Source organism: Labeo rohita, chromosome 6 (assembly GCF_022985175.1).
Source record: "Labeo rohita strain BAU-BD-2019 chromosome 6, IGBB_LRoh.1.0, whole genome shotgun sequence".
Lineage (NCBI taxonomy): Eukaryota > Metazoa > Chordata > Actinopteri > Cypriniformes > Cyprinidae > Labeo > Labeo rohita.
The window spans coordinates 14,510,012-14,536,791 of NC_066874.1; the positions used below are offsets into that span (position 1 = coordinate 14,510,012).

Consider the following 26,780-nt stretch of genomic DNA (forward strand, 5'->3'; position numbering starts at 1 on the left):
AACCTTGCATAGCAAAATTCTGTGACTGAAATACAGACGCTCATAAAATTCACCTGATGGACTTCCAGATCATGCACCAACTGCATGCTTATTACATATTTACATAATCTAGACGCCAGTGATTATACTGGGAAAACTACCAGCTCCAAGTCAGGCCAGTATAAGTGTAACCGATCAAAATAATGAAGCATATGCATGCCTAAACATGATCATCAAGGTATAAATGTATATTTTTTTTCTGGTTGTTGAGTTGCACTGCTGTGTCTGAATTGACATCTGGCCAGCTGTGAATAAACCCATGAGTGGTGTCTTGATGCACAGCTATGGAAGGGAGGAATCTAGCACAAACTTTGGAAGTGGTAATGCAGTGACAGTGCTTCTTGGACATGACACCATCCACCATAGGCGACTGGGTAATAATGCCATGTCACACCTATAAAATGTAGCCTGCAAAGTTGATGCAAAAACTGGGTGATGCAAATTAGTCACTATTAAACTTTATGCAGTTTTTTGCATTTCATTTTAATGCAGTAAAATCATAAAATATCTTTCCAAACCATCATTTGCTTTATAAAATAACAGAACTATAAAAAGTTGATTAGATAATTGTTAATCTTGTGTTTTATACCTGCATTTGGCAGTTTATGGTCTTGGCTTGTGGGTGTTTATGTGAGTTTTTAATTTATGTTTTTTTTTTTTTTTTTAGTAACAAGCAATTTACACTAGCCCGGGTGCCGAATAATTTAATTTTAAGTAAAAATTAAAGTAACTGATTATTTGTGTAATAAAAATATTTAACATACAAAATAACTTCTAGGTGCTAAATATTGAACTTGCATACAAATCAGAGCTTTATATTTATATCTTATAAAGCTTTAATTTGTATGAAGTTAAATATTTAGCTATATTAAGTTATTTTATATTTGAAATACTTGTATAGCTTAATTAGTTACTTACATATTAGCCCATAATAACATGTATTATTTTATGTACTTAGTATTTTAAGTTTACTTGAAATATTTAGGATATTTTAAGACTATGTTCATTTTAATGTTTGTTTAGAAATCTAGCAAATTAGGGGAGTTTGTTGATGACACACTTTTTTGCCATATTACCCAATGATACTGAACTGGCACCATTTAAAATAATTTAATAACTTACTACAGTAACAAAATGACAATTTAGTTAATCTGTTCATACTGTTAATTCCTTTCTATATCAATGCACTTTACAAAATCCTTCCAAGTTGGCAAAAAGAGAGAGACAGAGAGAGCAAAACCTGTATTTATGAAATTCAAAATAGCAGACGTTATAGTATCTAAACAAGACAATGTAAATGCCCTCAAATTTTGTAAAATAAACTTACAGCAGCCAAAATGACTGAACATTTTTCACACATCCTGACCCATAGAGAAACTTTAACAATGTAGCATTATAAACAAATATAAAATCCTATTATCCTATTATATTAACAACACAGGTAAAGGTCAGACAATCTTCCTCTGAGGTTGACTGTAAAAATACAAAGAGTGTGCACTGTATCAAACCTCTAAGAATAACAAAATCCAGAAAAGACAACTGCCATTCAAGAACACTGCTGGTGGCTCACAGTTTTTGGAGCTGATAGCGATTGCTTTTCTTATTGCATCAAATCAATATCCAGTGCAGATCCATGATCCTGACTTCAAAAGAGAACACAAAAACTGAACATTCTGTGCTAAACTCAAACGCTGAACACAACACATGCAAAATGCACGAGCACAAGCTCTGCCATAATTCTCCACAGTACTATTACACGGGGATTCCACTTCTTTCTCCCATGAAGTACTCTTTAGACCTTCTGCGAACACGGAATGCTTGAAATCCAAATGGTAACAAGGAACATCATTCTCTTCTCAGTCCCTCTCAGTCAGCTACTTCACTGTAGTAGTACTTGTGTGCAGTGTCAGTAAGGGTCCAGCCACTGGCCCTGAACTCCAAGATCTCCAGAAGCAAGAGTCTTGTCATGGAGCTGAGGTCTTCCTGAAGGAGAAAACCATCCCGTAGCAAGTAAAACAGCTGGTTCATGCGCTGGGAGTTTGTTTGCTCCAGCTGCTCGCCAACACGATGGAGCTGTACAACCAGGCAGTCCACCTGTTCGAAACACAAAGGAAATTCTTGTTATTTAGTTGTTTTTATGGATCCAGAATAAGCTGGAAATTGTTCAAAATGTGTTTTGCTGCATCCAAATTCATGTACCGTAAGAGAAGATGCTACAATCGACAATCTGGACAAGCTACGTTTGCATAGGGATATCAATGAGTAACTGTTAATTGATGAATCACCTTCAATAATGAAATCAATTAGCCTTATCTATTGCTGATTTATCAATTTCAGCACAAAAACGGGATGTTAAAGTACAACATGGCAATAAGAGCTTTATTTTGTCATTATTTACAGTGATATTATGAATAGAGAGGCAGCATAACATGCATTTCATTGTGTGTTTAAATGAGTGCTGAGTGAGGAATCAGAAAAAAGTGCTCCCTGTGTGTTGTTAAAGGCTGGAATACATTACACTACTTCTGCACAGACTTTTGCCTCAATTTGCAGTCTGGAGAAGTCACAGCTACACTACCAGTCAAAAGTTTTTGAACAGTAAGATTTTTAATGTTTTTTAAAGAAGTCTCTTCTGCTCACCAAGCGTGCATGTAAAATTCTAAAATATTTGTACTGTTTAAAATAACTGTTTTCTTTCTTTTAAGATTTTAAAATGTCATTTATACCTGTGATTTCAGTTGAATTTTCAGCATCCTTACTCCAGTCACATGATCCTTCAGAAATCATACCAATAGTCTGATTTGCTGCTCAAAAAAACATTATGTTGAAACAACTGTTTTAAATATTGATAAAAAAAAATGTTTCTTGAACAGCATATCAGCATATTAGAATGATTTCTGAAGGGTCATGTGACATTGAAGACTAGAGTAATGATGCTTGGTTATTTTTATAAAAAAAAATACAGTTTAAATACTTTTTAATCTCAAATGCTCGTACTCTTGAACTCTGTGTATTCTGACTCAAGACAGTGAGGGTATGCCGAAAAACTTTCCGAAATATGCCGTATTTTCTCCCTCAACTTCAAAAATCATTTCAAAATCATCCTACATCGCTGCAGAAGTACCGACACAGTCTTTGCAAAGTGAACATTCAAAGGAGATCAAACACCCTTAACAAAAAAGGTAAAACAGCGATATAGGACGATTTTGAAGTTGAGGGAGAACATGAGATTTTATTGACATACCTTAACTGTCATGAACCGGGAAAAAACAAACAGTTCAGGCAGAGCGAGACAAGATAAGCGTTTGACATTAAAAAGTATATAAATTGTATACTTTTTACGAAAATAACTGATTGTTTCGCTGTAAGACCCTTCTTCCTTGACTGGGATCTACAATCGCATTTGGGATCGTTTGAAGCCACATTTAAACTGCATGAAATCTTTTCCTCAAAAAACAATTTCTTTACAACTGAAGAAAGAAAGACATGAACATCTTGGATGACAAGGGGGTGAGTACATCAACTATAAATTGTTGTTCTGTAAGTGGAGTTCTCCTTTAATATGTCATATGCCTACCAGCAATGCTGCACATTTCTATGTAAGTTTGTTTGGAACCACATGAAAGTCATGGTCTTCAGTTGTTTAGTGATTGATGTTTTTTCTCCATAACCATTTACATAGTTGTCAAGTGTATGATGCCTAGAGTTAAAACTGTTTACATTTTAAAAGCGGTTTAGGTTATTCCAGCCTTAAGCATTAAAGGGTCAGTTTACCCAAAAATGACAATCCTGTCAGTAATTACTCACCCTCATGTTGTTCCAAACCCGTAAGATGTTCGTTCATCTTCGGAACACAAATTAAGATATTTTTTATTAAATCTGCTAGCTTTCTGACCCTCCATAGAGAATAACAATTTATTCTCTTCTGTTTTCACATGTTCAAGAGAAGCACCACAACGCTTGTGTCGAAGACAAAAAGTATTCTTGTAGCTTCATAAAATTAAGGTTGAACCACTGGTGTCACATGGACTACTTCAACGATGTCTTTACTACCATTCTGGGCCTTGAATGTGGTAGTTGTGTTGCGGTCTGTGGAGGGTCAGAAAGCTCTTGGATTTAATCAAAAATATCTCAATTTGTATTCTAAAGATAAACAAAGGTCTTACAGGCTTGGAACAACATGAGGGTGAGTAATTAATGACAGAATTTTTATTTTTTGAGTGACCTAACCCTTTTAAAGTTGAAATAAAGCTTGATATTTAAGCTTATGTTCAGATAAGCAGAAAAATAGTTACCCCACAATGTGTACCATTGGAATTTTTGATACTACGTGGGTATATTTGGAGTTCTCCACAAGCATTTATTCAAAATTAGCATTAACGATTAGTTGACCGTTAATGGTAATGAAAACCGATTATTAATATTCCTTAAAAATTTCATCCATAACTGTGCGTGCTGGGATTTTCAAGTGGCCCACAGTGTCAATCATGTCATTTATGAACCCTCTCTTATTGTCTCATGGGATAGCAAAGCATCTACTGGATGCACATTTCAGAATCTCTGCATAATTCATCTGGGTATTTTTGACCTACAGTTTTATGAATAATGTAATTTTGGATTTACTTCTCATTTCATATGTAAAATATTACACTAAATTACTTTATTAGCACAAAGCTAATAGTAGTTTGTCCACTGACATTCTTACAATCTGTAGTGTAAACGCTACTGAAATTTAAAACAAGGTTAAGGTTCCAATGCAGCAGACATTCAAAAATTTACTTCCAAAAATGTATGTGCTGATTCTGAAATACATCTTACCTCTTCCTCATTAATCAGGGCATCTGGCTGAGCCAACCTATAGAGGCAGTCATATACAGGATCCACAAGGGCCACAAGAGGAGCATTGTTCACCTAAAAAAATAATTTCAAGTGTAAAAAACCATGTTAAGGAAAAAAATACATTTAAATAATTAAAAATACTACTTGCAAGTAAGATCTTTTACCTTGATGTAATCAAATATGCTGCAGATAAATGTGACCAAACACACCCACTCCCGCACGGAGCGGTTTCGAGTCTGTTCTCTGGCAGTGAACTCCTGCTGTAAACGTGTCAACAGATTTCGCCTGAATACACTGGTTGCAGCTTTCTGAGCTTCTGCCTATTCACAGTAGTGCAAAAGATTATTCACCATGTAATAATAATAACAAATAGGGTTTCAATAGAGTTTGATTTCATACTGTTTTTTTCAGACAGCAGCAGCAACAAAGATGTAGGTTCATGAAAACAGCTTATGTTTTGATGAGGTCACAAGTTAATGAGCAACTAAAGAAACACTTACCTGAACTACAGCATAACACATGCGGCCAGCATCTTTACAGAATGAGAGGTCTTTCAATGACTGGTCTACAATGGCGTTAGACAGCTTCTCCAAATCAACTGTCTTGGGATCTGCAAAGAAGTGGTGTCATTTTTTTTTTTTTTTTTTCTGTTAAAGCCTGCAGACCTAAGCTAATGGTATGTTTCTGCAAAATATTGCCAATGCATTTTAATAAACTATCAAACAAAGTCAGGCAAAGTTTGCCTACCGTCAAATGCTTTTTGAAGCATAGTCTGAGTTACCACATCAAAAGCTGTCCATGCAGAATCCATGCTGCTCGGAATTAGAAAGAATATACGGTAATCGGGACAGGGAAACGAGAGAAGCAATAAACAAATGATTCATTTAACAAATAAATATAAAATAATTTGCACTGCACGATAACAAAACAAAACAGAACATGACAAGGTTCGCTGGCGTGCATGGCTCATCTTGCTGAAAATCGCTGGGCTCAATTTTTTGTCAGTTTTCCACTTAGCACAGAATTCTAGCTTCGTTGAAAAATTAATTTGTGTCAAAACATTACGAAAAGACACATTTCCAAATCACCCCCTTACTCCAAACGATCCTCGCGCTTGTTTCATTCGTTTCCTGATGGCGTGGGACTGGCCACTGCGCATGCGCTTTTAGACAAGCCTTCGAATTCCATTATTTTGCTGGATTTAATACAGACATGCGCCACTATGACTTGTATCTTATGATTATAGATTTAAAATCAACGAATCTGTTTTCGAGTTTTTTTTTTTTTTTTTGTTTTTTTTTTTTACACAATTTCTGTAAACTGTTTATATAAATCTCACAATATTACTGGTTATCTGTGCGTGGTTCTAAAAATATATAGATATATATATTTTGCAAAATGTCACTAGAGGGCGACAAAGTAACAAGTATAAACATGTAGAGGTTGTTGGTGGCCCCAACCAACAGAGACAAGAGAAAAGAGTCTGTCGGAATTGTCATGACGTTATAATGGAATTGATAATGAATGAACATTTTATGCTACTGTGTGTTTATATGATTTACATATTGCTCTAGTAAAGGAATTCTGTCACCCATTCTTCATTCTATAGATTAGAATATAGAACCAGAGAGTATTCTAAATGAAAATATAAACAGATGATAGATTTACTACCAGTCAAAAGTTTTTGAACAGTAAGATTTTAAATGTTTTTAAAGCTGTCTCTTCTGCCCATTGCATTAATTTGATCTAAAGTATAAAAACGGGAAAAGTACATATTTTTACTATTTGAAATAACAGTTTTCTATTTCAATATATTTTAAAATGTAATTCTTTTGATCAAATCTACATTTTCAGCATCCGTTACCCCAGTCTTCAGTGTCACATGATCCTTCAGAAATCATTTTAATATGCTGATTTGCTGTTCAAGAAACATTTCTTCTTCTTCTTTTTTGGAGAAGGAAATTACAGAAATTAATTCTTTTAAAAAGTGATGTTAAAGACATTTATAATGTTGAAAAAGATTTCTATTTCTTCTTTGAACTTTCTATTCATCAAAGAAACCTGAAAAAATTCTACTTAGCTGTTTTCAACACAACAACAACAACGACAACAATAATAATAATGTTTTTTGAGCGGCAAATCAGAATATTAGAATGATTTCTGAAGGATCATGTGACTGGAGTGATGATGCTAAAAATTCTGATTTGAAATCACTGGATTAAATTACATTTTAAAATATATTATAATAGAAAACAGTTATTTTAAATAGTAAATATATTTAAAAATGTTACTTGTTTTGCTATACTTGGATCATATAAATGCAGGCTTGGTGAGCATTAGAGACTTCTTTAAAAACATTAAAAATCTTACTGTCCAAAAATTTTTGACTGGTAGTGTATATTACATGATTTTTTTTCTCCTGGCAATTATCTTGAAATGTAGCAAATAAAACAAAACAAAAGAAAAGAAAAAAAAAAAAGAAAAGAAAAGAAAAAGCAGTCACACTTCTATTTTATTGTTTAGTCCTGAACTCTTTGTATATTCTATATATTATAATAGAAAAAAAAAATCACTAAAAAATAAAAGTTTTTGTTTACATATTATGTGTGTATTGTGTATATTTGTATGTATTATAAGTATTTGACAGCACAAAAAAAAAAAAACCACAAAATAAAATAAATAAGAGGAGTAAATGTTATGAACAACAACAGACAAAAATAATGTTTTTTTGAGCAGCAAATCAGAAAATTAGAATGATTTCTGAAGGATCATGTGACTGGAGTGATGATGCTAAAAATTCATATTTAAAATCACAGGAATAAATGACATTTTAAAATGTATTAAAATAGAAAAGAGTTATTTTAAATAGTAAAAATATTTCAAAATGTTACTGTTTTGCTTTACTTTGGATCAAATAAATGCAGACTTGGTGAGCATTAGAGACTTCTTTAAAAAACATTAAACTTTGGACTGGTCGTGTACATTGCATGATTTTTTCTCCTAGCAATTATCTTGAAATGTAACAAATAAAATAAAACAATAAACTAAAGTCACATTTCCATTTTATTGTTTAGCTCTGAACTCTTTGTATATTCTATATACTATAATAGAAAAAAATAAAATCACTAAAAAATAAACGTTTGTGTTTACATATTATGTGTGTGTATTGTATATATTTATATGTATTGGACAGCACAAAAAAAAGAACCCACACAAAATAAAATAAACACTTAAGAGGAGTAAATGTTATGAAATGTATTTCACTCATAATCTACATTGTGCAGGTATACATAATCTCCAGCATTATGAAACTTCACTATGCAGACAGCAAACTGATGCCATGTACTGTAAATGTCTATTGTTGAGGTTTACTGCAGCTGATGAAATGATTTAGTATCAACACAAAACATTATTCCATTATGACAGAGAGGTAAATGCATCTCATTTCTACGTTTACAAGCAACAAAACATACATCAAACATTTAAAAAAATAATTTGAATTAAAAGAAAATTACCTAGTAGAAAGAAACTGAACGGCTACAAGTTTTTGATGTACATTAGCTTTCCACTTTAAAGATAAAAAATAATAATTCAGCTTTAAAAAGTGGCTTACAAAAACAGAAACAAAAACGAACAACCTCAAATGGCATCATAAACAGTGTACAGCCCTCAGCTTCAAAAAGAGGCACCTAATGTCTCCTGTAAAGTGTGGTAATGAACTTCCATGACATTACAACAAAATGCATACTAATAAGTAATCCATCTGAGCAAGTTCAGCCCTTTGTCAGCACAGTTATACGGCATCATTCTAGATGGCACAAAGTCCGGATCACTGAATTTTGTTCAATACGAAGCAGATATCTCAAACGTTTGATAGTCAAACAATTTTTTTTTCTTCACACAAAAAAGATCTGTACACGTGCATTGGGAGGTTTCACTGGAAATGTCTTTATTCTGTTGAATTTATTCAGGAATAATCAAGAGTAACCAACATACTCTATGAAAATCCCAAATAGAATCATATAACCAGTGCCATTTTAAAGGGGTTCATGAAATGCTCCAAATTTGTTACATTTGATCACTGATCTGCTACAAAGGCTTTGGCACCATTACATTATTTTCAAGCTATTTTGATTTAAAGGGACAGTTTACTCAAAAAAGCAATTCTGGCATCACCTTCATGATGTTCCAAACCTGTATGACTGTCTTTCTTCTGTGAAACACAAATACAGATATTTTGAACACATTTCAGACATTTCTTCTACAGAACAAAGTCATAGATGTTTGGAACACATGAGGGTGAGTAAATAATGACAGAATTTTTATTTTTGTGTGAACTGTCCCTTTAAGAAAAACACGACTACATTTAAGTTTATTTGACTATGGTATGAAATGAAATTATATGGCATTATGCTTGATCACCAAATAACAGTAACACTATCTGGAAAGATGACAAAGGATAAATACAAAAATCAATGTATGATGCATTTTAACAATACAAATCAAGCATAACATGTTGGTTAAAATGAATCCTGGTGCGAAACTGTACCAGTATTGTGACCGTGATATTGTGACTTTCCTTCACGTAAGATACAATTTTTCATTAGTACAGCTGATGTCATGTAACACAAAATAAAGTTGCATATAAAGCAAAGCTGATGTGATACACAGTACATAAACAAAATATCAGTCTGGAGCATTTTTCTCACACAGCCAATAGTGCTTAAAATGTCAGCCACTCCAAACAGCGCAGTCCTTATTTTTCCAGCCAATCGACATCCACGTCACCAATTGAGCCTTTTCTCTCCATCACTCCGTGGTTTCTGTTTCCATGGCAACCCAGCTCGCAGTCCACAGGTGCCTTTATCAAGCAAACATTTTCTCTGAAAGTTACATGTTTTGATTGACAGGTGTGACATAATTGCGAGGGAACATTCCGGTCTGTCCGTGACAAGCCCCCTTCCACCAATTAGGATCCGAGTTGTCCAAGACCTGGATAAAATCTCCACGCCTGAAACCCAGCTCTCCATCCTCTTGAGGGTCGAAGTCAAACAAAGCTTGAACATATGTGGAATGCTGTGGAACAAAAGTAGAGATGTTGAGAATTACGACAATATTGCCATCAGTGTGACCTAATGCTAGGGATGGGCGATATCTTATCGCTTGCGATATAGCGGTAAAACTAGGGCTGGGCGATAATTCGATAATGATAATTTGATAACGATATAATTTTCCTCGATAAAACGATATTAAGAGTTCAATAAATGTTCCATATAATTTTTATGCACCAAAAGCGGAACGAAACAGCGCAACTCATTTGAATCGCGCCACATGGACCGTTTATTCACTCGGACCACAGTTCAAACAGCCGCGCTGCGCGAGCTCATTGTAATCTCATCTCGTTTATAACCACATTTGGGATCGTTTGAAGCCACATTTAAACTGCATTTTGGAAGTTCAAAATCGGGGCACCATAGCAGTCCATTATATGGAGAAAAATGCTAAAATGTTTTCCTCAAGAAACAATTTCTTTACGACTGCAGAAAGAAAGACATGAACATCTTGGATGACAAGGGGGTGAGTACATAATATGCAAATCTTTGTTTTGGAAGTGGACTTCTCCTTGAAGCGTCGTCAGTACTATTACTTCTGCTACAAAGCATTAGTGGAGTTTCTGCACAAGGACACCCTCCGGCTTCCGAATCAGAAAGAGCTTTATTGCCCAGTGTAATTTTACACACATGAATTCATCTTGGTGTTAGGAGCTTCCAGTACAGAAAGTACAAACATTTTAATTCACATTTCAGTGAATTAAACAGTCATTACATTACGTGTTTACTCAGTAATGCTCACAACACTCTATTTTGTGTAAAAATAGGAAATATAATACTTTTCTCTAAAGAAACAGGATTTCCCTGAATTATCGTCATTGATATTGTTATCGCAATAAATACCAGAAACGAACCCGTCGAGAGCAGCCTTATATCAGCCAGTTCTTCTGGAATTTGCAGCTGGCTCTGATATCTCTATAGTGGTTAAACACAAGATGTAATTCGTTTTGGGGAAATCGCACGGTCAGTGTTTGGTCTCATTAATCTATTTTTTGTTCCAGGGCAAATAATGTTGTCAAAGGGCCACAAATCTCATCACGTTATGTTTTATGAATATTTAATGCTATATATCAGAACGCCACCTTTATACTTTTGACTGAATTGCCTAGTAACGTTTATGATGGCTGTTGTTGTTTATTTTTCAATAAATAATATTTTATATAAATAACAGTAGTATTTAATAATAGTATTTATTATTGGTAAACTGTGTGCATAAAATCATGATGGTAATAGTAATTACATCATTCCTCCATCAGATGGCAAAAAGAGACTGACAAGAAAGTCAGCAGTAAAGATTTTATATTGAAGGACGCTGAAACAGGTTTGTAAACAAATACGTTATTTTTACTTTCAACAACACCTTGCAGGATGCACCCATCAAATGCACTGAGGAGCGCTGCCATTGGAAATCACCCTTAACAGATGAAAGGATAGTACGACAAAGATATGGCTTTCCTCAGTGAACATTCCAACTAATGTTTATGTGTATTATCAGATTGAGCTGAAGAATGAATGTTGTATCAGATGCAGGTAATCACACTCGCTCAGTTCCTCTCTCTCATAATACTCAACATAATACCGTGAACATTTAATACAGTAAGCTTTCAATGGAGCAACTTACCGTTCCTTCATTACTAGTTCTAAAGTGACATTTTTAAATTAGTAACAGAGGCTTGTGTTCAGCTGTTAAACTGTCAACTTGAGATTTGAATCATGGCAGAAGGAAGTAGTTCACACAGAAGTGTTTTTTAAAGACACTTTTTCTTATGTATTTATAGACTTGTGCCGGCGAACAGTTGTAAACATAATATCACAAGAGTAGCTGTGTGATATGGCAGTATATTGGTATGCTGTGATTACTTAAGGCCTTATGCACATAGCTTATGTATAAGCAATATCACGAGTAGATGTGAGATATGGCTGAATATTGGCACGCTGTGATTTGGCTGTATGCACAAGGCCGCAGACCGAGTGTCATAGGTAATAACTGCGTGCTGATACACAGCAATATCTCATGTCCACTCATGTGATATTGCGTTTATACAACAGTTTGACCCCACAATGGAGTAAGTTGCTAGGCAATTCAGTCAAAAGTACACAAACAATGCTCTGACATATAGCATTGAATTTACAAAAACATGATGAGATTCTGCCAAAACTATCTGCTCTGGAACAAATAATAGATTAATGAGACCAAAAACTGCCCGTTAGATTTACCCAAAATTAATTATATCTCATCAGAGCCAGTGGGAAATTCCAGAAGAACTGGCCGAGGTAAGACTGCTCTCAGCGTGACTGATCATGAGCGTTGAATTGCCGCTGACGCCCTGGAGCTCACTAAAAACAAATTTTCAAACAGACGTTATCTTTATCTTTATTAACAAACTTGTTTGAAGTCTAAACAAGCACACTCTCAGCTGAATAGTTTTTTACCTTCAGAAAATATTGTTAATCACAGGAAGATATATGTATATATATATATATATATATACACACATACAGTAGACAACATTTGAAGCGGATCAAAACATTTCATCAAAGTTGTCCTAAAACCAAAAACAATACCCGTTCTTGTCTTAGGAAAACTTTGATGAACTGTTTTTGATCCACTTGATCCAATGTTGACAACTGTATATATCAGGGGTGGCGAACTCCAGTCCTGGAGAGCCGCAGCCCTGCAGAGTTTAGCTCTAACCCTAATTAAAAGTCACATGCCTGTAACTTTCTAGTAACCCTTTAGACCTTGTTGCAGGTGCGTTTGATTAGGGTTGAAGCAAAACTATATATATATAAATATATATATATAAAAAAAAAAAAAAAAATATATATATATATATATATATATATATATATATATATATTTTTTTTTTTTTCTTGGAAATAGTTGAAAAGGTGTAATGCACAGTATTTGTGCATTTAACATTTAATGGTTTAAAAATGCGACACCAAAGTGTATCATACAGTATTTGAGAAATGTTTCAGCACTGATCCAGTCCTACCTGTGGTACCTGTTCAATGTCCCTGAGGAAAATGGGCTGATTCCTGGACACAGAAGTGGACCGATGATAATCCACTAAAGAGTTTAATGAGTTAAATTTGACCACCCACAAGAAGTATTTTCCTGCTCCATCCCTTAAGACTTTGAAGTGTTGGACATCATTCCCAAATCTACAGGAAACGGAAAACAAACAGTGTTTAGAGAATTCCATCATAGCCGGCTGCATTTACAACACTTGGATATTGCAATTATAGTGAAGAACTCTGCACTGTTCAGTTTATCATGAGCCCTAAGGTCTGCAGCTATCTGGGATGTGGAGAACTCTTTGAAAGATTCAGACAGTGTTGGCCTAGTTTAGAAACCACACAAAAAGAATTTGCAATAACACACAAATAAAGTGCTGAGAACGGCCATATTTTGTTCTGCATTGCATCAATTATTCATTGACATGCCCCTATTTACAAGAACAGTTTCAATTACTGCATCAAAATTTTAAAAGTAGCAGCCTTTGTTTCTAAGAGCTCATTATTAGGACTTCAGAACAGTCATATACAAATTGGCAAAACATGCATGACAAATACATACTTGACAGACAGCGAGAAGTCTCCAGGTGCACTCTCACTCTCTCTAATGAGAAAAGCTCCATCGTGTCTCTGTTTATTTAACATTTCTTCTGCTTTTGCACGGGGAATCTTCCCATAAAACCACCTGCGTATTCAGAACAAATCCAAAAGCAGCGGTTCAGATACTTTGTAGAATGCAAAGGTTTTTTCGAGATACTTTGTAGAATACATAATGACATACCATTATACAAGAGTTTTGAATTTTAAGAATGCAAAGCAGTCATGAGACTGGGAAGCTCATGTATTAAATATATAATGTTTCCGTGGGTCTACTGGATGGAAAGTAGTTGAACAAAGAGGGAATACAGAGGGTTAATTAGATTGTATATTAGTATGCTGTATATTCGAGAGGTATTGTTCTGAAAAAGAAATGGACTCTTAACTAAATCAGTACTAAATTGGACATTACATTGACATTCTGCAACAGTAGGTTTGGCATACTGTAGGGATGTGACGAGATCTCGTAGCACGTGATATGGTCACGTGATCTCGTGAGATATCGTGACCATATCCTTGTAAAACAGTGTTCACATTAGAGCTGCACGATTATTCCTTAAGATATTAAGATCTAGATTCAAACACCCACGCAATCTTAATCCTGAATGACAACCATTTAGCTATATCTATTAGGACTGTTTTACATCGCGAGTGTCAGTGGAGCGTGAGAAGCATGTTTTGTCGCTACCCATATTAATGTTAATCATAGGGTCGGGGTAAATGTGAACGCAGAAAGAGCAACACAAACAGTCTTTTCAAGCACATTATAATCACTACTTCCATGTTACAGACGTTTAAATAACAGAAGTACTGGGATAAAAGTTAATAGTTTGGGTATAAACACTTATTGTCTACAGTAGCGATCAAAACGAAACTATCTTGTATGTACAGTAACGCTTATCCTCTTCCGTTAGGAGGTGGCGACAACTGCCCGTTTAAAAAAAGGTATGTCATTGAATCATTCATTCAGAAGATTTCAATAGTCAAACAAGTCTTAATGAAGTGAGACACTGACTCCTTTATTAAATGTTTTTTTTTTTATTATTTTGTTCAAATGAATATATTTTTTTAAAAGACTTAAGCAATGAACAGTTTCTCAGAACCACTAGTAAATTACGTTATTTTGTTTAGTTTTCTAATCTTTTTCTTTCTCCAGAATCGTGAGAGAATCATGGTCTCCAATTTATTAAAAATAACTGGGATTCTCAAATTATCCAGAGTCGTGAATCTCGTTTAAATGTTGTTTATTACTGCATATAATTCATTAAATTGGAAGTTTAATTTCACAAAGTTCAAAATGCACCTACATTTTTTGCATTTTGTCTTTTTCAGTTAAATAAAAGGCTATTTTCCCTATATATTTCATCATTGAGGATTTCTTAAGAGAAGTTTAAAAATCTCGTCTCATCTCGTTCTCGTGAACCCAGTCTCGTGTCTCGTCTTGTCTCGTGGGATAAGTGTCTCATCACACCCCTAGCATACTGAACAAAAAAATAAACAACTAAAGACCTTCAAAAGATCTGTAATTTTTAGGAAAGTAATGATATTATCAATATCCTGGTTTCGCAATAGCACAACGGTCTTGATATTATCGTGGTCACATGATGATATAAAATGACATAGGTCTTACGGCCCAAAAAAAAGGTAGATTTTTAAGATATTCTAACATAACAGGTCTTTAAAGTTGTGTTTTGGGCCTATATGCTTTGGCACAGTATCTGTCAAATAAACTAAAACAGAAAGCACAACATAGCTTAATCTATACATCAAGTCTGTTTTCGCTGCACGTTTCAAAGCGAAGCGAACACTTTGTTTAGGCGGTCAGCTTGTGATTCGATGTCTTCCCAGTGAATGAATGCAGTTAATCGTTTATTGCATGTTCAGTGAGTTTACTGCACATTTGGGAATTTCACTATATTTGTAGTGAGATGCATTTTTATAAGCTATAGTTTTCCTTAAAGATAAAAGCTCTACTGCTGTTTCCATCAAAATAAGCTTAAAAGTGCAGTATGAATTGCTGACAGCTAGCGGTTTAAATGGGTAACTTTACTGCAGTCCAAATTCAAAACTCTTTCAAATGTAGAAATTAGGAAAGAAATATTCTAATTTCCCTACTGTAGTGTAAAGCAAAAATAATATACATTTGAAATATTCATTTTCATATGTTTTACAATGCAGTTGTTTTACAATACAGGTGCATCTCAAAAATTAGAATGCCCTGAAAAAGTTAAATTTTTGTTTGTAACTTCTTTCAAAAACTGAAACGTTCATATATTCTAGATTCATTACATGTAAAGTAAGACATTTTTGAGCTTTTTTTGTTTTAATTTTGATGATTAGAGCTTATAGCTTGTGAAAGTAAAAAATCCAGTATCTCAAAATATTAGAATATTTCCTAAGATCATTTAAAAAAGGATTTGCAAAACAGAAAAGTTCAAGTTCTTTAAAGTATGTTTATTTATGCACTCAATACTTGGTCGGCAGCACAAATTACAGCAAATTACTTGCTCTTAGCACAAATTACAGCATCAGTGAGGTGTGGCATGGAAGTGATCAGCCTTTGGCACTGCTGAGGCACTATTGCACTGCAAAAAAAGGCTTATCTTACTTAGTATTTGTGTCTTGTTTCTAGTCAAAATATCTAAAAAATTTTAAATCAAGATGCATTTACTAGATAAGCAGAATAACATTAGCTATTTAGTCTTGTTTTAAGCAAAATTAACTTAATTTAGTTTTTTCCCCCTGAAAACAAGTAAAAATATCTGCCAGTGGGGTAAGTAAAATATTCTTAAAACAAGAGTATTTTACTTACCCCACTGGCAGATAATTTTACTTATTTTAAGCTAAAATAACTTAATTTAGTTTTTTACCCATGGAAACAAGACTAAATTTCTAATGTTGTTTTGCTTATCTAGTAAATGCATCTTAATTTAAGATTTTTTAGATATTTTGACTAGAAACAAGACAAAAATGCTAAGTAAGACAAGCCTTTTTTTTTTTTTTTTTTTTTTTTTGCAGTGTGAGCCTTCAACTTGTCTGTATATTGCTGGATCGACTGTTTATCATCTGTCTCTTGAAAAGATCTCATAGATTCTCAATGCGGTTCAGGTCAGGCCATTGGCTGGCCAATCAAGCACAGTAATATCATGGTCAGCAAACCACTTAGAAGTGGTTTGGCACTGTGGGCAGGTGCTAAAGTCCTGCTGGTAAAGGAAATCAGCATCTCCACAAAGCTTGTCAGCAGATGGAAGCATAAAATGCTCCAAAATCTCCTGGTAGATGGCTGCATTGACTTTGCACTTGATAAAACACAGTGGACCAACACCAGCAGACATCACAGCACCCCAAATCATCACTGACTTCAGAAACTTCACACTGGCTTAGATTCTGTGCCTCTCCAGTCTTCCTCCAGACTCTGGGATCATGATTTCAACATGAAATGCAAAATTTACTTTTTTTTTTTTTTTTTAAGAGGACTTTGGACCACTGAGCAACAGTCCAGTTCTTTTTCTCCTTTTCCCAGGTAAGATGCTTCTGACGTTGTTTTTTGTTTCAGAAGCGGCTTGGTAGTCCTTTTCCTGAAGACATCTAAGCGTGGTGACTCTTGATGCGCTAACTCCGGCTTCAGTCCACTCCATGTGAAGCTCTCCCAAGTGTTTGAATTGGCTTTGCTTGACAGTATTCTCAATTTTGTGGTCATCCCTGTTGCTTGTGCACCTTTTCCTACCCAATTTCTTCTTTCCAGTCAATGTTGCATTTAATATGCTTTGATACAGCACTCTGTAAAGCAGCCACCCCTTTCAGTAACAACCTTCTGTGACTTACCCTCTTTGTGGAGGGTGTCAATGACTGTCTTCTGGACCATTGCCAAGTCAGCAGTCTTCCCTATTATTGTGGTTTCAAAGAACAAGAGATACCCAGAATTTATACTGTATGGATGGTCATTTAATGAAACTCAAATGTAAATATTCTAATATTTTGAGATACTGGATTCCATTAGCGGTAAGATCCTCAAAATCAACACAAAAAAACTTTTGAAATGTTTTACTTAACTTAGTAATCTAGTAATCTAATCTACTTAATTAATCTAGAATATATGAAAGTTTCAGTTTTTAAAATAAGTTACAAAAAAAAAAAAAAAACCAAAAGAACTTTTTTTACGACATTCTAATTTTTTTTTAGATGCACCTGTATATGGCTATTTCTGTCATAGGAATAACAATTATTATTATTAAAATTGTTGTTATTATTATATTCTAATTTGTTCGGCTTCTGAAACATAAGTGTGAATGTAATTTAGACTGAGATGTATACGGCAAATAAAAAGAGGGATGAGTCCCCTTTAAAGTTCAGGTACAAGTCAATTCACTGACTTTTTTTTCTGACTTAAGTTTTCTTAGGAACATGGGTTGGAGCTCCTAATTTTGAACTCTCAAAGTGCATTAGATTTTAGAATTTAACTTCAAAACGTACAAAATGTAAAAAAAAATTCAAAGTCTTTATTTGTCTTTTTTTTTTTCTTCAAAATATTGCAATAAATTTTGCATCATGGAATTCATATTGCAATATTATCGTATTGTAAGACTTTGATATCAATACATCCCTAGTAATTTTATATATAGTTTATTGCATTATTTTCCTACATTTGCTAACATGGAGGAAATGTTATTCTTAACCTACTTGGAAGACTTTTGTTTAGTATTTTTCATGAAACCTGAGAGATTTCTGGCCGACATTGTCCATTCTACTAATAGAGTTAAGTTTTTTCCTTGAGGAAAAGAATCCATAAATAGTGCACACAATTTAGTAAAGCAAGGGAACTAATTATTATGTCATGTGCATGATTTACAATTTTTTTTTTCTGCATGTCATGTTCAGGGCTCTGTAGCTTGTGTGTCAAGTGAGAACATACCTCATTGGTCAAGCAAGTATGGATGAGCTTCTGGGAAAAGCTAAATTAAATTTGTTCATTACACAAAATAATTGTCTTTTCAGAAAATTTGATTTAAAGGGGTCATCAGATGCAAACTTAACTTTTACATGTTGTTTGAACATTAATGTGTGTTGGCAGTGTATGTACAAACCTGCCCTATAATGATAAAAATCCATGCAGTGGTTTTTATTCAGGCTGTACAAATAATATCCCCTTTTTCAAATCAAGCCACATTCTCAGATGCTTGTCGTTGTGGCGTCACACCAACAGAAGCCGCTCCCACAATAGTTAATTGACATGAGCGTCTTACCTCAGATCAGCTGACCTCCATTGTTTCAATGCCGAAGCAGGGATGAAAATTAGACAAGAATATCTCATATTGAGCGATTGAGGTGTTGTGTTGCTGGATGTAATAATGAACATAGTGGTTGTCATTTACTCCCAACATCTGAGCCGCTGAAGATACAGTAAATTACGTTTGTTTGTGAAGGGAATGCACCTCCCGATCTACATAAATGCGTCTATGTTCGCCCAAATTAGTCGTGATCCAGCTTCATCTACAGCAGAAGTGAGTATAAGGGTTTTTTTTTATGAATCTCTGCAATCACCTTTCCTAATAACGTGCTAGTTAGCAAGTTTCGCGGCAAAATGCGCTAAATACAGCTAAAGTAAACAACCTCTTAGAGCAGCTCGTCACTCCACAGAGAGTAAAGAATCATATCAACTTGTGGAAAATGGGCTTCCGATGACCTCTTTAAAACGCTCGATTCATACAAATTACTTTGTTTTTATGAACATTTTGAAGATTCCATGTTTTTTTTTTTCCAGTGTACTTTTAAAGAAGGCTCCAGAAATCTTTCAGATTTTATTAAAATTGTCTTCCTATGTGTTTCAAATATGGGCAAAAGTCTTGCAGGTTTGGAGTTACATGAGAGTGATTTATTGATGAAAGAATTTAATTTTTGTGAAAGTTTTTTTTTTCTTACATATTTAGTCTTACTTACGGGTGTGGCTTCATTTCTATGTAATTTTTAGGGATGAATCCTTCTTTTCCATTGAGTTCTGCCTTGTACCAGTTCTGGTCACATTCTTCATTTAAAACCTGCCGGGAAAACAAAAGACACTTTAAAACCTGTCCAGCCTGGTATCACTACACAGTGTCCAAACAGTAAACCTCCAATCAACTCACAGAAGTCGCTTCCCAAAGAACACAGAGAACCTAAAGAGCCAATCATGTCACTGGCTGTGGTGTTTAAAACCCAAGGCCTTGCTCTATAAATAGCATACAGGAAATATCCTTCATTTCAGCTTTAAGCCACACATAACATCCTGTATACATAAGACTTCACTGGCACTAATGAGAAATACATTGCACACACTCTGTTTTGTGGAATTGCAAAACTGAACCAGATGGATTACGCAAAAAAAGATGTGGGCCATTAGCATCTGTCCTGATAGCTGGGATTTGATGTCTCTTTCATAATTGAAGTACAATTCTGTACCCACAATGATACCATCTGTGGTAATGACCATCACTATCAAATATGAAATGAAGAAAGGAGTGCATTACAGCCCTGTGTGTACAGTCTCAGAGGTGAAGGGCTGAAACAGATGAAGTGGACAAATATGAAAAAGCATCACTTTATGTGATTACTTTAGGCTCAAAGACACTCTCTCAGTCTTAGGTCAAGTATGTTATGACACATCCGTCTAAGATAAATGGGAATCCTATCCTATAGCCTGGAACGTTCTCACAACTCTGAAGGATGGTCTCCCCATCCCTTCTCTCTCTGTAAACAACCATTAATCCGCTCTCACTCCCACCGCGCCATGGCGCCTCTTTTCTCTGCCTTCAAGAAAAATAGAGTGACATTATAAACAAGCCAAGATGTCAAATTCCAAATATAAAAAAAGGGGGGGGGAAGAAAATGACAGTAGGTCTTGGTACATTCTGGATGGGAGAAATGAACAGCTAATCTCAGTTATAAAGACATACCTTTATTTTATATTTTTAAAATCTACTCCCACTCCAAGCAGTAAAAAACAGAGAGAGGAAAATATTGTTTGATTTCCCCCCCCCCTCTTGTCATCTTGGTGAATAGAAAGCAATCTGAGTTTTGGAAATCTCTATGTGGGCGCAGTGAAGAATTTGCATATGCAAAATTTGCCCCAATTTTGTGTCTTTCCAGTAAAACCCCTCACAGCACAGTGGTTGGATGAAAACTGGTATTAGACATAAAAAACACAGAATGAGAGCTTTGTTTAAGAAAAATTAATAATAACACAGCAGACAGATAGCTGAATGTGATGCCAAAACCAAGTCCAAATTTTAAACACAGGTTTGTGTTTCAAAGATGTCAGCCGTCCCCAATCTACAACCACGAAATCATACTAGCAGCAGCCTGCTTGCCCGCAGCACTGTTGCTAGGCAGAAACCACACAGCAACAGAAAGAAAGTGGGGAACAGGGGCAAATCGTAGCAAAATACATACTGATGGCACATTTGTGCCTATAGAATACAGTGAGTTGACCTGAGTTGGGTCCAACACGATAAAGTAACAAAAAACCAAAAGCTATTTCTCCCACGTAAAGGCAAACCATTTTTGTTTTTTCTGTATGGACCAAAACAACAAACATTTCTCAAAATAGCTGCTTCTTTTTTTTTTTTCCACATGTTCCATAGAACAAAAAAAAAAAAAAAAAAAAAAAATGATAGAATTTAAATTTTTGTGTGAAATATCTGTTTAAGCCTCATACAGTGTTGCAGCACTGTTGGTTGCTATCAGAAAGGGTAAATTATACGAGTACTCTGAAGATCTGAGCACAAATGAAATGTATTACAAAAAGTTTTTTTTTGTTTTTGACAAAAACACCATACTAGGACGGCGTTTTAGAGCCATGTTAAAAAAAAAAAAAAAAAGGTTAAAGTCCATAATATTTTTAAGAATAAAGTCAAAACTACGAGAATAAAGTCGAAATACTTTGAGAATGAAGTCTAAATGTTTTGAGAATTTAAACTGTAGATAAATTGTAGAAATTAAAGTTTTAATATCCTGAGAGTACACTGTAAAAAAAAAATGCAAATGCATATTTTCCAGTTTTCTAAATTTTTTGAGTCTCAAATACTAAAAAATGCTCTTTTCTTGAAATGACATAAAAACCCTTGTCAGACAGCAAAATTGCCCCAAATGTTGTCCCAACTAGTCAAGCACTGTTGCCTGAACAAAGAATTTCATATTGTTAAAATGTTAAGGCTTTGTAAGTTCCCAGCATGGATTGCAGAATGAATAAATTACGCAGTTACTGTTATAGGATTATTGTTTTGCTGTTTGCTGACTTAATTTAAACTTTTTTGTTGTTGTTTTGTCATTATTGTTAGTTATTTGTTGCACTGTGATGTAAAGAGCTCATCTTTTAACATTTGTTGATTGAAACCGTTCTTGACGTTTATGTCTAGTTTTGTGTGTGTGTCTGAACCACTTATATCTGTTTGTATGTTGTCTACATATTAGAGTTTTCCATTAAGGTTTCTATAACAATTCACTGTTTGTTATTTGTGAATAAACAACGAAACTGTTACATAAAAAATAAATTACCTCAATGGCAGTAATTGTTGCTTCAGTTGCAGTGACAAGACTTTTTCTATTAGCAAAATAAATGAAACTGAAGCGAATACAGTAATCTGTCACATCACATTAAAGAACGTGAAAGACATTATTGTAAGATATACTGTTTGTATTTTGCTATAAAACTGACAGAATGTGAAAGCTGGGACTTTGGAATTTGCATGCGCAATAGGCTAGAATATATTCTCAAAATATTAAAACATTGATCTTGTAATTGCTACGAATTAAATCTAATTCTCGTAATTTCGACTTTATTTTTGAAATATTTTGACTTTATTCTCATAATATTTTGACTTTATTCTCGTAATATTTCGACTTTATTCTCGTAATTTCAAACTTATTCTCGAAAAAATGTTAGAATGTCTTAGAATGTTTTTTTTTTTTTTGCTTGGCACTAAAATGCCGTCGTACAAAACCTCTAGACTGGTTACAAAACTAAAAATGATAGAAATGAAACAAAACACAAAAAACGAAACGAAACACAGATCCAATTCACATGAAGTAACCACACATTTTATTATATTCCTGTATGTGGACAGAGAAAAAACATTTGGAGCAGGTAAACGTGCATCTTTGTTGTGCCTACACACCACTATACAGTACCTTAAAGGACATGGCTCAAATGTGCATTTCCATAAAAATCACCACCAGTTGCTGTTGTTCATGTTATCAACTCTCAGCAAAATTGAATAACTTCTGGTCGTAGTTGTCATGTCATACCCGGTTAAGACACAGTGTAAACCTAGAGGTGTTGACAGCACTCATGCAGAGACAGAGCAGAGTCACAAGGCCTCTGACCACATCTGTCAACCAGCCTGCTCTTAACATTGACAAGCTCTGTCCATACAAACTCAAGACAATTCATACTGACACACACACACACACATGTCTGGTTTATTATCCTTGTGGGGACTCTCCAGTGTTTCCCACAGGTTTGAAGGCAATGTGTGGCGGTCAGCCCGGAAGGGGGGAGGTCGATATTTGTCCCGGGGGGATTTCCTAATTCCTAAAGGTTAAATAAACGGTTAATAATTGGTTACACGGAACTTTATTACATTAATTTAACACCATATACAACAGCCTACTTGCTGCACAGTCTGCAACTTTTGTTAGGGCACCTTATTTTGCGGGGCTTTCTAAAAAAAGATTCTAAAGCCCTATTGATTCACAGCTGCTACATATAGTGTTTTGACCTCGACAACCCAACTAGGCTAGCCTACATTTTACCACAAACTTGCGACTAGTTAACTTTCTAAATAAGGCGCAATCGCGTTTGCTAAGGGTCGGGACTTACAGTAACATCAACACACTGAAACTATTGTATTCAGAATATAAAATATTTTATAGCACTTTTTATTCTGTGATTGTGTGTTAAAAGTGTTCACGAGATACCAAACTTTCGCCAGCCGTCTTCTCTCCACAGATGATCCAGACAGACGTGGTGTGCACGGAGGGGAGGGGCTGTGTGCGTGTGTGTGTGTGAGGGAGAGACGCGTGAGTAACAGAGAGATGAAGAGAGAGCAGGGAAAGGAAATGCAGTTGAACGAATTCGCTGCGTGTTTTAAATAGCGTACAAAAGAATAACGAAACGCAATATGTGACGGTCGGTATTCATTTTTTTTATTTTTTTTTTGGTCGGTGTTGAATCTGTGGCGGTCGGAATTTAATCTGTGGCGCACCGCCACAGATTCGTCTATGTGTGGGAAACACTGCTCTCCATAGGTGCAATGATTTTTATACTCTCCACACTGTATTTTCTATCCCCTTACCCTAACCCTACCCCTAAACCTAACCCTTACAGAAAACTGCATTTTTACTTTCTCAAAAAAACTCATTCTGTATGATTTATAAGCTTTTGTACCCATGGGGACCTCAAGCCAGTCCCCACAATGTCAAAAATTTCAGGTTTTACTATCCTTGTGGGGACATTTGGTCCCCACAACGTAGCAAAAACAAGTACACACACACACACACACTTATAACAAAAAACAAGTCTCCGCTGCATTACATTTGGAATCTCGTTTTTCTGCCCAAAATCCTCACATCTCACCATCTGTCTTTGTTCACAAGGGATAAACTACAACACTTATTTACAAACACTTCTTCTTTTCATTCACTTTTCCATTTCTATATTTACAGCCTTTACTGAGGTAAAGTAGGACAATCAGATACAATTTTTTACTTGTCAAAACAAGCACTAAAAACCTGTTTTGTTTCTTTTTAAATTTGTAAATGTTGGTCAGCGCAAGTGATTCAACAAATTAACAAAAATTAACACATTTCTGGTCACACTGTGCATTAGTACAAAATATCTTGCGGGTTTCAGTTATTATGTTTCCACACAGTTTGTGCAAAGCAAGGCATATCCAGTGTGTATATTTCAGTACATTTTACACACACCGGTAATCCAGTTTCTTGCTTATGTGGAACATCAAATTTGCTCTTCCAACTTTTTACAACCAGTGCCTGTTGCTTTGGAATATTATTTGGAAGAAAACATTAGAAAAGAGAGGGCTATGTCCTGCCTGTTTCTACCAGTCCTACAGAGCAGGATGCAAAATGACATTTAACTTGTTAAGAAATATAGCCTAATTAAACTTGGATTAGTTCTGAAATTTCATTTGCTTTTCATTGCTTTTCATGTTCAAGTATTTTGTTTTGTTTAAATTTTAATTTGTTTAAATTCTTAAAAATTTAATGCACATTAAAATGTTACTTTGTGCAATGTAAATTATTTGTGTGAAAATTATATAAACTATATAATCCATACCTAAAATGAAAACAAACTAAATACATTACTAAATACATTAGCTCATGTGAATATAAAAACAAATAGAACAAATAATGACACCAACACGTGCAGAGAATGTAGTACAAAATAGATAAACACTATTAACTCATAAGCAGTGTCTCAGAGCAAGCAGATCACAGAATCTGTAAAATGGGACATCAAACTTCACAAGCCCCACCTATGACTGTTGACAGACACTGCCGTATTAGCTGAGACACCGCCCTGAGTGAGCCGCACACACAATCCGCCATGTTTATCTTTATGCTAGAGCATTTAAAAGCAGCATTCAAGTAAGAAATATCTTCTTATTAAGGCTTTTACCATTATTCAGTACAGAGCATTAAGTGATTTTCTGCTTTATTATTAACAATGTATTAACATATTAACAATGTAGACCACAGTATAGGTAGTGTAAATTATGCTCTTGTCACTTAATACACAAATCTAACATAAATATTTGATTTCTTTCCCAGCTGTTTAACTTCCAAGACATTATCGGCTGTGTTTTTATAACTTATGCATGTTTTTTAACAAACTTGTGACAGCCGCTTTATATACACATGCCTTAAATATGTGTACTCAGAAAACCATATATTGGAAGTTGAAACTAACATGGCTTTGCTAATCAAAACCAAACAGATGTATTTTTAGCAGTTACGAGCTGTAAAGGCACAGCTCTATTCTGGAAAGGGGGGCAGGGAGCAGCAGCTCATTTGCATTTAAAGAAACATGCACTAAAACAACCCGTTTCTGCTTTTACTTAAAATAGGGGAGCTGAAACTTCACAGACACATTCTGGGGACATATAATCTTGTAAAAAGGGGCATAATAAGTGTCCTTTAAAGGCTGAAATGTGATGTTTATCATTTTATAAGACTTTATGTTTTTGTGAAAACCTGTATCTAAACTGTAAATCATATCATTTTATGGATTAATATGTTACTAGTCTCAACCTCAGATGTCACGCCCACGGACCGCTGGCTGAACATCCAATGCATACAGCACACATAGCTGGAAACACTTCAGGAGTTTCGAAGTCATCATCGGATTGGTTAGATTATACAGGATATCCAGGAGACGCGTTCTTTAACATTCAGCTTGCACCAAACAGATGCGGCACCAAACCCCCAAAAGAAAGAAGATGCATTGCCAAACCCCCACAAGAAAGCAGTCTTGTTTACAACGAGTCAGGACTCACTAAATGCTGGATTTTCAAAAGCATGTGAAAAATGTAAAGTTCATGGCATAGAATTTTTAAATGATGTCAGAGTTTTACACACTGGTCTGTTATTGTGGCAACATTTCCATGCCCCATGACTCAGCACAAAACGAAATGTGATTGGTTGCTTTACCTGTCAGTCATATGGCCTCTTGCACGGGCTTTGGCCATTCAAAGCAACCAAGGTGCCCAGACCTTCTGCCATCAGTCTGAAGGTCTGGCTATGTGAGACTAACGTTACTAGACACTGTCCAACCCCACTCATATGGCGTTTATTTTATTTGTGCTTTTTTATTTGGGCTTGTTACATTTATTTCTGACTACCAAAATCTGAGGTGTGCCTGCCGAAGGGCTACCAGGGGTTTTGAAATTTTGTGAGCCCTGAACTGCACTGACTTTCATACTGGCTTCTAGCATGGCTCGTTCTATCAGAACTTTGAGTCTTGTTTTATAAAATTAGTTTTTATTTTTGAATGAGTGTTTTCTTTTGATCTCAAGTATTGCATGAAACCATTTTGTTTTTGTACTTAAATTACAAACAAAATGTATTATGTACAACAACATATTTCATGTCATTTTTTTAATACATATGAAGAAATGTTAC

At 34.9% G+C, this 26,780-nt stretch overlaps 2 protein-coding genes across 5 annotated transcripts in view; both read right to left on the bottom strand.

Moving 5' to 3' along the window:
- Window positions 1-1,182: 1,182 nt before the first annotated feature.
- Window positions 1,183-6,113, bottom strand: mif4gda (MIF4G domain containing a). 3 transcript variants are annotated; one of them, XM_051111547.1, is made up of 6 exons: window positions 5,967-6,052; window positions 5,626-5,690; window positions 5,379-5,488; window positions 5,043-5,138; window positions 4,858-4,950; window positions 1,183-2,133 (listed from the first exon to the last, which is right to left on the bottom strand). In XM_051111547.1, the coding sequence occupies exons 1-6, from the start codon at window positions 6,035-6,037 to the stop codon at window positions 1,906-1,908; spliced, it is 663 nt and encodes a 220-aa protein (XP_050967504.1). In that variant the 5' UTR covers window positions 6,038-6,052; the 3' UTR covers window positions 1,183-1,905. The 3 variants fall into 3 exon arrangements, with proteins under 3 accessions (XP_050967504.1, XP_050967503.1, XP_050967506.1); XM_051111546.1 differs by having other exon boundaries at window positions 1,185-2,133; window positions 5,043-5,198; XM_051111549.1 differs by having other exon boundaries at window positions 1,187-2,133; window positions 5,043-5,198; window positions 5,975-6,113.
- A 2,005-nt stretch (window positions 6,114-8,118) lies between these two features.
- grb2a (growth factor receptor-bound protein 2a) overlaps window positions 8,119-26,780 on the bottom strand; it is a 29,502-nt gene continuing 10,840 nt past the window's right edge. For both annotated transcript variants that reach the window (XM_051113094.1, XM_051113095.1), the window contains exons 3-6: window positions 19,545-19,642; window positions 13,573-13,695; window positions 12,989-13,157; window positions 8,119-9,954 (exon numbers count right to left, since the gene is read on the bottom strand). In XM_051113094.1, the coding sequence (XP_050969051.1) occupies window positions 9,769-9,954; window positions 12,989-13,157; window positions 13,573-13,695; window positions 19,545-19,642 (576 nt within the window). In that variant the 3' untranslated portion in view covers window positions 8,119-9,768. The remainder of the gene's footprint in view (window positions 9,955-12,988; window positions 13,158-13,572; window positions 13,696-19,544; window positions 19,643-26,780) is intronic.

Bases quoted from the DNA above. Each gene is read 5' to 3' on its own strand.
- mif4gda (XM_051111546.1), bottom strand. From the start codon at position 6,037: ATGCGCAGTGGCCAGTCCCACGCCATCAGGAAACGAATGAAACAAGCG. The intron at 5,199-5,378 runs GTAAGTGTTTCT...TACTGTGAATAG, and splicing joins TGTGTTATGCTGTAGTTCAG to GCAGAAGCTCAGAAAGCTGC. The intron at 2,134-4,857 runs GTAAGATGTATT...TGTTTCGAACAG, and splicing joins CCCTGATTAATGAGGAAGAG to GTGGACTGCCTGGTTGTACA.